General features: G+C 39.2%; 1 protein-coding gene across 3 annotated transcripts in view; it reads left to right on the forward strand.

Annotated features, from left to right (window-relative positions):
* DCHS2 (dachsous cadherin-related 2) overlaps positions 1-12,518 on the forward strand; it is a 115,553-nt gene that overhangs the window by 58,541 nt on the left and 44,494 nt on the right. For all 3 annotated transcript variants that reach the window (XM_065837872.2, XM_071807773.1, XM_071807774.1), the window contains exon 4: positions 12,022-12,258. In XM_065837872.2, coding sequence (XP_065693944.2) covers positions 12,022-12,258 — 237 coding nt within the window. The remainder of the gene's footprint in view (positions 1-12,021; positions 12,259-12,518) is intronic.

The following is a 12,518-nucleotide window of genomic DNA, read 5'->3' on the forward strand; positions in this document are numbered from 1 at the left end:
AAGGCTGTGCTGCCATCCAGCGGGACCTGGACAGGGTGGAGAGTTGGGTGGGGAATAACCTGATGAAATTTAACAAGGGAAAGTGTAGAATCCTGCGTCTGGGCAGGAACAACCCCAGGTTCCCGTATAGGTTGGGAAATTACATATTAGAGAGCAGTGTAGGGGAAAGGGACCTGGGGGTCCTGCTGGACAACGGGATGACCATGAGCCAGCACTGTGCCCTTGTGGCCAGGAAGGCCAATGGCATCCTCGGGTGTATTACAAGGGGGATGGTCAGTAGGTCAAGAGAGGTCCTCCTTCCCCTCTACTCCACCCTGGTGAGACCCCATCTGCAATATTGTGTCCAGTTCTGGGCCCCTCAGTTCAAGAAGGACAGGGAACTGCTGGAGAGGGTCCAGCGCAGGGCAACAAAGATGATTAAGGGAGTGGAGCACCTCCCTTATGAAGAAAGGCTAAGGGAGCTGGGTCTCTTTAGTTTGGAGGAGAGGAGACTGATTAATGGAGTCCTTATTAATGTTTATAAATATATAAAGGGTGAGTGCCACGAGGATGGAGCCAGGCTCTTCTCAGTGGCAAACAATGATAGGACAAGGGGTAATGGGATCAAGCTGGAACACAAGAGGTTCCACTTAAATTTGAGAAGAAACTTCTTCTCAGTGAGGGTGACAGAGCACTGGAACAGGCTGCCCAGGGAGGTTGTGGAGTCTCCTTCCCTGGAGACATTCAAAGCCCGCCTGGACATGTTCCTGTGCGACCTCACCTAGGCGTTCCTGCTCCAGCAGGGGGATTGGACTAGATGATCTTTCGAGGTCCCTTCCAATCCCAAACATACTGTGATAAGCATTTAACAGAGCCTCTCTGTTTCTTTCTGTTTCTATATGAGATATTTAGGTTTGTGTTTCTGTGAATCTAAATTAGTTGCCTAAACCAGAGGCTATGACCTTCCTCCTTTGTATTATATTTTACTGAGAATGTTGCTGTGAGTGTGCTAGGCAAGGTGCCCACCAAGCTGCTCTGTCACTTCCCTCCTCAGCTGGACGTGGGACGAAAATATAACAAAAGGCTCATGGGTTGAGATAAGGACTAGGGAAATCACCTACCATTTGCCGTGACCTGCAAAACAGACTCAACTTAGGGAAATTAATTTAAATTAATTTAATGCCCATTGAATCAGAGTAAGGTATTGAGAAATACACCCAAATCTTAAAATACTTTCCCCCACCCCCTTCTCTTTTTCCTGGGCTTAATTTCTATACCTCCTTACCCAGGGAGGGACAGAGAATGCAGGTTGTGGTCACTGGTGGTCAGCACATTGTCTCTACCACTCCTTTCTCCTCACTCTGTTCCCCTGTTCCAGTGTGGAGTCCCACCCATGGGAGACAGTCATGAACTTCTCCAGTATGGGTCCTTCTAACAGTCTGGACTTCTTGGCAAACTGCTCCAGCATGGGTCCCTTCCATAGGGTGCAGTCCTTCTGGCACAGACTGCTCCAGCCTGGGTCCCCCATGGGGTCACAGATCCTGCCAGCAAACCTGCTCCAGTGTGGACTCCTCTCTCCATGGGTCCACAGATCCTGCCAGAAGCCTGCTCCAATGTTGGCTTCACACATAGTCACAGCATCCTTCACCTGCTCCAGTGTGGTGCCCTCTGGACACAGGGGGGTATCTGCTCTACTATGGATATCTGTGGGCTGCAGGGCGACAGCCGACCTCACCATGGTCTGCACCACAGGATGCAGGGAATCTCTGTTCCAGCAACTGGATGTCCAGCTCCTGCCCCTCCTTTTGCACTGACCTCAGTGTCTGCAGAATTGTTTCTCTCACATATTCTTACCCCTCTCTCTGGCTGCTCTTGTGCAGCAGTTTTTTTCTCTTCTTAACTACATTGTCACAGAGGTGCTACCACCATTGCTGATGGGCTTGGCCTTGGCCAGAGGCAGGTCTGTCTTGGAACAGGCTGGCATTTGCTCTATTGAACATCGGGGAAGCTTCTAGCAGCTTCTCACAGAGGCCACCTCTGTAGTTTCCCCACTACCAAAACCTTGCCACACAAACCCAAGACAATGAGGAATTTTGAGATCTTTTCATTGACTTGAAGGTGCTTGCATCAACCTTTTGTCATAATATCATACATATTAGAGTACAACAGACAAGCCTTGTTACAAGGCTCAGTAGTTTAGCATTGAAAATTTGTTTTCAGGACAAAAATACAGCTTCTGCAAAATGACTGTTCTTTGGAGAAAACTTTGACTTGCTAAAAAATTAAATCATTTCCTTTAAGATGCATTCTGATTTCTTTTTAACTGAATAGCATAAGGCATTATGTGACTAAAATGTCCTGTATGAGATGTAGGGCGATCTAGGAGCTTAGTCCGTTAGAGAAGAATAGAAGGAGGAATACACCTGAAGGACACACAAACTTAAGAATATAAGAATTATTAATTTAATCAACCAAACGTCAGATTTAAATCCATCATCTTGCCTCTTTAATAGTGCCTGGTAAAAGCCAAAAAGAGGGCTTAAGTGTAGAGCTTGTGCAGAACAGTCCCTCCACTGATATATGTTTTTCGTTTTGGCAGTGTACAATTTAGTGCTGTACAACTTCCATTACTGTACTATGGCACCATATGTAAATGCAATTTAATGTCAAACTGACTTAAAATGAATTTTTTATTCGGTTCAGAGCACCAGAATAGATTCATTCCAATTAAGGATGTTGACAAGTTTTGTTTTATTGAAGAAAATGGAAATGTTATTGTTTAACAGTCACATCTTAGGAGATTTTCATTGCACGAAAAAGTTTTGCTTTATTTTTATTACAATACAGGTTGAAAACAAATGCTGAAATACCAAAATTTCTTTTTTTGGAAAAAAAATACAAAGTCTGCTTAACTCCATGTATTATACAATGTTTAATACATAGCAGATTGTAATATCCATCAAAGTAAAAGGGGATGCATCCTTTTTAAAGAAAACAAGTCCATTTTTTATGATGATTAATGATGTTTTCATATAGTATTGTAGGAAAATATAGTTTATTTTTAAACTACTTTTGGCATTTTCATACAGCATGTAGTACATTTGCTAAACATATGAAGAGGTTCACATAAATAACATTTAAAATTAGGAGTGTTTTATTTTGGAACATTTTGAGGCTTTTTTTTTTTTTTTGAAACTGCAGTTTCTTCAGCTACTCTTTTCCTGATCTTTCTGGTGAAATTGATACGATATTCAACATATTTAAAATCAGAGGAATATGTGCGAGACATTGGTTTAACTCACTAAGTTTTCACTAAGTAATTTGTGGACATTTACCTTCACTGAGATCTCACCTAATGAGAAATCTGATGTAAAGAACACAGGAAACAGTATATTCTCCTTAAAGCTCACAAAATTTGCTATACTAAGTGTGAGTGTGCAGATTTTGGCCCTGAAATAAAGCTGTGTTGCAGAACAGCATGAAAAACATCCGCTGTGCCACCTCTTAATGTATGTGTCTCTTTTTCCTTTCGTGAATGAAGTCCAATAGAATCAACCATCTACAAAGACAAGAATTCCTACAAACTATGTGCCAAAAACTCAACCATGCAGCAGTGGGGTGATGTGTGTACTTGAGATTAATTGTACATGATAGGATGCAAAGTATTTACAAAAATATTCCAGCCTTTCTTATAGCTAAGTCAATGTCAGATCTCAGAAACAGCGCATCCCACCAGATGAGGCAAAGATCAAACTCCCATGGCATTGCACAAATGATGTGGGCTGATAACAAGAAAAATGGAGAAAAGGAAGAAATTATGCACAGACCTCCTGTTTTGGAGGACAATCAACACTTTTCGTTTATAGAGACTGTATGGGTCTGAAGTACAGATGTACTTAACGTACAAAGTGTTCTCAGTTAACCTAAGGTCACACAAACAGAGCAGATAACATTGGCGAATTGCCTTCATGTGGTTGGACTGTTAAAATGAACATAGTAGGGGAGTCTATGTAATAGAAAATCTGTTCATGAGGATTAAGATGAGCATCTGGAATATTTCATTATGCTCTTAATATATGAACTGCAAATATATCTTAATTGGCTTCTGTTAGGCTCCATTCTGGATCTGTGCTGGTAACATGCATCTTTTGGTACAGTGACTTCAAGGAAATATCATCTCTGGTTACCACGGCAGTCAAGTTTTGTTACCATGTTGCACCTTGAGCTATTTTTGGATCTGCAGGCTGGCAGCTTGGTTGAAAAGGTCCTTGATTAAAAAGGTGTTTTGGAAAACGTCAATAAGCTAAGCAAGCAAAGGTGATCCGGTGGGATGGTGCAGCCATGCAGGAACTGTGTGGATTGTGTGGGGAAGGCTCTGCCTTTGTCTTTGGAAATACAGCAGTTCTCCAGGCCAGAGTCCTTCCCACTTCTTCGTGTATGCTTTGATTTTTGCTGTGGGTTTTTTAAAAGCTTGTGTTTTATACATACTCTGAGTTACTAATATGTCAGATTAAAGGAAATAAAACAAACCAGAACTAGAGAAAAAGCTCCCTGCAGTAGCAAATTGTCTCTCCCGTTATATGCTGCTTTACTGACAAATTCGCTGTTTTTTTTTTTCACCTGTTAGAGAAAAATTATTTAAACATGTAGTAGTACAATATAGAGAAAGCTACATGAAAGTAATACTTGTTTGTTCTGTATTGAGTTTAGTTTCAATATCCTATGGTGATTCATAAAACCTTTGTTGTACTAACATTAGTGTTGTACTAAGCAAAAAAAACCCCAAACCCTAGTCCTGTCCTGTGAGGTCTGTAGAAACTTGAAATAGTGAGACAGCAATGGATTAACGTGACAATCAGTTGGTTCAGTACATCCAGTTTTCTTTTAATATATACTGTAGAAAATGAGAGTTTTTGAGGAGCTGAATGTTAAATTTGACAGTATTCTGAAGAATATGTAGCAAATAGAAATCTGCCGACAATTTGAGGGGGGTTTATGTTGAAACTTTAAATGGGAGGAAAAGGATCAAGCAAAATGTTTCATTTGACTTGACCATTAAAATTAAAGGAAATGAAGCAATAGATTCACAAAGTAAGTGAGGAACTGAAATACCTGACAGTTTAGCAGTTGCTGTGGTCACTGGAAAGACTCAGTTGAGTTCTTCCTTTGCTTTGAGCAACTTTGGATCTGTTTGCCTTCTGGTGGGCGTTGTAATCGTCTGATTAAAGTTGAAGTTGTAGAACTTTTTTTTTTCCCCCCTATTAATATTTCTTCAAGCATTTTGGGCAAAGTGGAGCAGCTGCCCTGCTCAGAATAGCCGCATGTACTGGCGGCTCGACAGCTAAAGCATTGCTGCTTCTTGCTAAATGGGAAGCGTGAGGCCATTCTGCTGCTGGCAGCGTATTCTGAGTGCTGCTGTCTGGCTTGTAGCTGGCGGGGGCACGTTCAGCTTGCTTTGCTCACCCTTCCTTGAGAGGTTGTTCAATGAAATACTCCTTCTAGAACCAATGTGGAGGTTTGGAAAGCTCTGAATAGGTCTGCGACCTTTCTTCGATGGGCTCTTAGTGTTGCATACCTTTTCCTTAGGGGTTCATCATCCCTTGTGAAATCAATAAGCAACCAAACTTTTAAAATACAATTGTATTAATTGGTAGACCTGCTGCTATAAAAATGTTGCCTTCTTTAAACTCTCAGCTTCTGAAAACCATTGGAAAAAAAGCATTACAAAGTTTGTTTATTTGTCTGCAATTTTTCGTGGGATTCATAAGCATTGTTTTAGGGTTGTCCAGCATCTGTGGACGTTTACAGAGGATGCTTTATAAGTAAGTTTTTCGTTACAAAATACACAACAGTCATGCTAACTTGTTTTGTAGTAAACCTTGAACCATGCATGAAAAGCACTAGTAAAATATTAATATTGCCTGTAATTAAAACCATTTTTAAAAAAATTAGAGAATTTAAATTTTTGGTGGTGTTCAGGTAGCAAATAGGTTAAAGCTGCCTCTAAGCACAGGGGACTAGCCTAAACTAGTGGACTGTGCCCTCCAGAAACAAAAAAAATTGCATCTCATTGCATGACTTTGTCTCAAAAGCACTTGTGTAACAGAAAACTGAGCCTAGAATATACAAAAGCCTTCTAATGCTAGACTCATTCCCCCTCTTGTCCAACATTAGAGGCTGATACTCAGGTAGATATTCTGCTTGTGAATAATGGAACCACCCTAATTAGAAATTCATATTTTGTATGCTGACGAACACTTCCTAGCTCAGAAAAATTTTCTGTAACCTGTAGTATTTAAAATAGTAACATTGTGCTTCTGGCAGAGCTGCAGTTTTAAAACTGTGTGTATTACCTTAAAGATCCAGATATTGGTTCCTTATGTTACAGGTTACCATCCTGATTTAGCTGAAGTGCTCTGGAATAAACTTTCATATACTAAGCAAAGTCTTGTGATTAAACACAGCATATTTAAATAAGAATTGTTGTAGATGCTAGGCTATTTTATTTGTATTTCCTTTTTAGGAGGCAAACTCTGAGTTTAGCACAAGAATCTGCTAGAGAGGGGTCACTATTGAAAGCATTCAACAGGGGAGGGGTATGAGGCTTTTGTATAGCACAAATGTAGACAGGAGATTGATACAAGTTGAATCAGTTATTTACTACAAAACATTAAAATACTGAATACTGTAAAACTTGGAACAGTCCTCTTATTCACTGGAACTCAAAACAGAGTTTCTGCCATCAAGATTAAGCTTTTTGAAGCCTTCTTCTATAAACTGAAACTGTGCATAGTACAGCAGATAGACTGTAAATAACAACACAATTCCTCATTAATTCTTTACTTTCCCCTGAGAGTTATTAAACCAGCTCTTCAAACAGTGTATTTTGCACAGTGTTGTTATGGTTACTGTCAAGAATGCAGTTTTGCTAAAAAAAAGCTGCATTTTAAATACAGGTATATTGCTAAAACTGGAACCTAAATGCACTGCTAATATTAGTCAGATAAAGTTAAATAGAAATGCCACTTTCATTCTTCCCTAGAACAATGCTGGTTTTAATGTTAATGTATAACTGTATTCACCTCTTGGCACATCACCCTGTCTGTGCTCATTCTGAATGTTTTTCTGACACCTCAAAAGCACATAAAAAGCAAAGCTGTCTCTGTGTCTGTGTGTCTGTGCAGTGAGAAGCTGAGGTGCTCGGTTGGGTGAGACACACTCTGAGCAGGTTGGTGGGTCAGCACTGACCTGTGCAGTATTAAACAGCAGGCCCAGTGGGCAGCTTTGAGGGTGAATTGCGGTGATGGACTTATCCGTACCCTTTTGCCATCTGCTCACTGTCTGAGCTGTGTGTCAGGTCATGCCAGCTGACCCACCCAAGGATATTTGAAGAAATACTGCCATCATTTAAAGCTGTTAGGGTGTTCAGTTTCGTGGTCTTAGAGAACATTGTTGCTGGTTTTCTTCCTCTTGTTGTGTTCTAAAGTTGTCTTTTTATTTCATGAACAATGAAAAAATATTGGAAGCTACTTAAATGAGTACACAGCAATCCAGACTTCATTCTTGAAGTTGTGTGTCCTGATTTATATCTTTGCCTTTGCAGTGCTTGGCTGGTGCAAAATGTTTTGTTTACCTATGGATGTCTGTAAATATAGGGCTGTTTTTTGTTTTGCTTACATGAAGACACTGTGGAAAAAACAGATGCATTTGCAAAGTAGTCAGCATAGAGGTATGTGTGGAAATCCAATTGGGATAACCAGTGTTATTTCTGCCGTACAAAATGTGGGTTTGGTGAGTGAACCTAGCTTGGTGATCTATGCTGTAGTAATGTTAGAACTGAACACAGGATCATTGAGAAGATCAGAAACGCTTTAAAAGAATCATTATATGTGGGCTGATCTCACATTTTTAACTCCTGAGAAAAAGCACTTAGCAACTAACCTACTCGTAGAGTGCATCTTCACAAAAGTGGGAGCAGCAAAATCAAGCCCATGAGAAATTTTGTCATTGCCAGAAAATGGTGGGTGCCACAGAATCCTGTCTTTCATTAATGCATTTGCACCTTCCGTGACAACACTGGGGTCATTTAACCTTTTGTTGTTGATAGACACAAAATAGAGAACAAGTATTGAATCTCAGAAACCATTGTAACAATTTCCACTAGCCAGTAAGCACAGATTGTTCTGCAGCAAAAGATCTGTAACTCCCAACGTGGCTGTGCTGAACGACCTGCGCTTGTGCAGAGCTCTTCCCAAACTCGAACCTGTGCTGGCAGTTGCTGTTGTGCAACCAACATTGCAGTTTCTGTCAAAAATGTGGATATGAACCATGATAGGCAGTCTTTGGATCACGGTTTTGATTTATAAAGGTTGGATCTGCAGTCAGTTACAACAATGTATGTCTAGCCAAGAAAATAGGATTGCGAAGGTGTAAATAAGGCTGGGTGTTAATGCTTCATCTGATATGTAATTATGTGATTCTTCACCTGTGAAACAATTGATTCTAGCTTGCTCTCCTGCAGAATGAGAAATAACCAGAGGTAAAATCTTCAAGGCACTGCAGTACTCTATACAATTATTCTTTTTAAAATGGAAATTAAATGTTATTAACTGCAACAAATGAGACTGTCCATGTATATGGGGAGCAAGGAGGAAGGTGGCATTTTTCATGCAGTGACTTAAAGTAGAATCACACTTGTGTCTCTGTGGTCGCCTGCCGGGAGCTTAGGTCTAGATAAAATGTTCCTCACAGAGGAGCCATCTCATTATTCCCTTTCGATCATTAGTGTTTCTAGAAACTGTTTTTCATAATGGAAGAATATACTCTGTACTACAACAACCTAATTGTCTTTTAAATTCTCTGAAGCCACAAATTGCAGGCTACAAATGACTATGGTAATAACAATAATAAACCAGTGTCATTTTTTAATTAACAGAACAGGAAAGAAGGGAAAACTGTGCCTCATTTTCAGCCTATTACTGAGCAAGGCATACCTCTCTTGGGTTTTGCATACTGTATGTGTGACTTGCACAGCTAGTTCCTGCCATGTGCTTCTTGCAGTTAGCCACATGTTTCTGCCTGTGCGATGTAGCACTGGAATATTTCCTGCATCACGTTTCAGCAGACCAAATACAGCTAGCCAACCTGCTCTGAGGTGTGATGACAGTTACTTTTGATCCAAGTGGTCATGACTGTCCATTTTAGTCACAGTCTGGTGTTTTTACCTAACATATAGGAAGTAGGATCCCAGAGGCTGCTTATTTCTACAGCTTCTTTCCTGTCATATGGTGGCATAATAGAGCCTAATGTGGCATGTTCCCCAGCATATGGTAGAGCTGTCTCAAATGTCTGTATAGATTATGTATCACCATATGCAAAGCTAATGCCCAGTCGTACAAATGCTGAAAGAAACAGAATGTGTTATAAACAGAATGGGTTATAAAATTTCCTGCATACTACAGTTTTGAGGCTGGAAAGAACCATATGGAAGACATACACTTTTTACTTGGAATATGCCACTGTTCTCAGGGTGCCCTTGGTCCTGCAAGGACTGAGTTGGCAAGATGTGCTTGCCTATTCCCTTCCCTCCCTAGGACACAGCAAAAGAATGAAGAGAGAAAGCAAAATATTTTATCCGTTTTCTTTTCTGTCTTCTTTCTGTAGCTGAACTCGCATGGACTGTGCTGTAATCCGTCTAGGTCAGCAGAGAAGAAATTTTGGTTCTGAAATACTTGTGTTCCACCAGGTCTTCAGTGTTCCTGGAGTGGAGCGCTATTTGCTTCAGCCTTTGCTAAGGGATGTTCTGAGAGATGTATTGCTTTACGAGTAAAAATTTCAACATGGTGCTTTTCTGTAGAAGTTTTCCCACTCTTCACATACATCTTGAAGTATCCAAAATAAGAATATTTTTGGCCTTGCTAATAGAAAAATACCTAATTGGACAAGTTGGTAAAATCCAGTCCATTGACTGGTTTCATTGAATTTGACAGCCACAGTGTTTAAAATCCATGTTTATATGTTTAACCTCTGGGGGAAAAAAAATATTAAACCGCTTTTTCCTTCAAGCTATGGTTACTCACATTACCTCAGGAAATGCCAAAAGTTTATGTCCTTGGAAGCCTACTTTGTTGAGCTGTCTAGCTAATCATAAAACCCAGTCATCAGAAGATGAGAAAATAATGGACAAAATAAGTTTGATTCTTGGAGGCGCATCAGTTATAGATATAGGAACTGGATCAGCAATGCATTCTGAATCCATCTGTATCTCTTGTGAGTTCTTACTGTGGTTTGTCACACCAGAATAAGAGTCCTTTGTTAGTGAAACACATTATTCCTTGATCATGAAGGTGCTTCGAATGCATTTTAAGCATATCAAGACACAGTTTGTTATTATAATGTCCCGGCAATATACTGCATGCACATTTGATTTTATGTATTTTCCTTAAAAACGCATTGTAGCAAATTAGAGTTGTGGCTTCACACTAAATTTTGAGAATATAGATTGTAGTTGAATCATCCACTGATTCTGTAAAGGCACTTAAGTTAAAGTAATTTTTACCCTAACAAATAGGACCACTAGATGTCTGATTTGAATGCCGAGCATCATCACTGCTAAACCTGCCTTGAGAGCCAGAAAATTACAAAGGTAGCTCAAAGTTTAAAGGTTTGATTTTACTGAGCTACTAGAAGTTTTGTATGTTTACCAGCTTCTACAAAAAATTGCAGGTACCTTCTTAAAAAAATATTTGTTGGTATGTAGAGAGTTGTCCCTCTTAGTTGAATCACTTGAGTTTACTACAACCTTACTACTTAGCTCACTGTAATTTTAGCATTTAGTGTATCTTAAATTAAACTCAGTTATTGCTAAGAGGAATTTTCTTGCATTTTGTTACGTTTTGTCTTCATTTTTGTTTTGAAAATCTTACTTTAAAAATAGCTCTCTATGTGTTGCAAAATCTGTGACCACCAAAGGGTCTTAGAATATTGAGGGATTTTTGTCATCTCAGAGTGAGCGAAAGTGTTGTTGGGAAGATGCTGGAAAGGATAAGACAAAACAGTATTAATGCTCTCTAGGATGTAATTATGTTTCCTTATTCCATCTTTTACCTGGCTGAAAGCACCTGATCTTCGACTGTGTGCCTCAGATTATAATTTAATTACGCAATTTATGAAGTAACAAACATACCATGATCTGCTATATTGCTCTATAATTTAGTGTGCTCCCCCGATTTTTTAAGTATTCATGTTCACTTCATCTAGATGAGACATTTCAGAGTGTTCTAAAGGTTAATGATTTCTTTATGGGTTTATATCTTAATTTATAAATCCTTAATTTGCTTGTAAAGGACAATGAATGCCTAACTGTCTCTAACGGAACAATTAACAAGTATCAGATTTGGATAATTTTTGTGGATCATTATGAATATCCTATAGAGAGCTATGGTTTGGATGGAATTCTCATGGCTGAGACTGAAGTCTTCACTCAAACAAAGCTTTCTTTGAACTTCATGCAACTTTTTACTGCAGAAGAAGATGGGACAGGATTCTGACACGTTCATTCTTTCTATCCATACTACCATCTTAGGTAATAATTGTTAGATGTGGTTTTCTGTAATAATATACAGAGTATTTTAAAATTGGATGTAATTATCTGATATTACTAAAAACTTATTTTAGCAGTCAGAAGAGAATGTATTTGGAGACAGCTAGTCTCGTTCATCAGAATTAAAGGATCAAAACGTATTTATCTTGAGGAAGGCACATCCAAAGTGCTGTATTTCTGGACAGATAATTGCATTTTCTTTTCAAATAATTACTTATTTTTTATAGTTTATATAAATTCTAATTGTTAGCATCTTGCAAATTCAACAGACCTTGTAATTTATTATTAATGGGTATTTTATCAGAAACTTGTTATCAGACAAGAGGTGATTGTTTCCCAAGTACTTTCCACAGAGCCCATTGCTCTTAAGATTTGTATTTTGGGACTTCAACCCTGTTTGTGTGGATGTTTTATTTGGGGACTGTTCTATATACTTTCAGGAATTATTTACCTGATCTCAGCTCTAGGCCACCTGGCGTGTTCTGCGGTCTTCTTGACTGTTTCTGCATGGGATGGGGGTGGCCTTCCCTCTGCCACCAACACAGCCATCACAGTAAACATCCTTCAGATGACTTCAGCCCCTGCAATATTTGAGAGATCCCGGTATACTTTTTCTGTTCCTGAAAACGCACCTGAAGACAGTCTGATCGGCACTATAAAGGCCAGAGAGCCTCCAAGTAAGTTGCACACTCAGTCAGAGATTACATTACATTTTTATTGTGACCATTAACTGGAAACATCTGCAGATAATTTTTGTATTTTTTAAAAAACTTTCGTATTATTTATTCAGTCTGTCAAGCATTAAATAGTATTTACTGTTGGTATTTACAGCAACTGGTGTAATTACTGCTGTATCAGGATGCTCTTTAGAACAGATGGAGATTTGTGGTAATCTCTCCTTGGTGGTCCATAGGGATTAGCAACTGCCTCTATTTTT

The sequence above is a fragment of the Patagioenas fasciata genome, chromosome 4 (genome assembly GCF_037038585.1).
Source record: "Patagioenas fasciata isolate bPatFas1 chromosome 4, bPatFas1.hap1, whole genome shotgun sequence".
NCBI lineage: Eukaryota > Metazoa > Chordata > Aves > Columbiformes > Columbidae > Patagioenas > Patagioenas fasciata.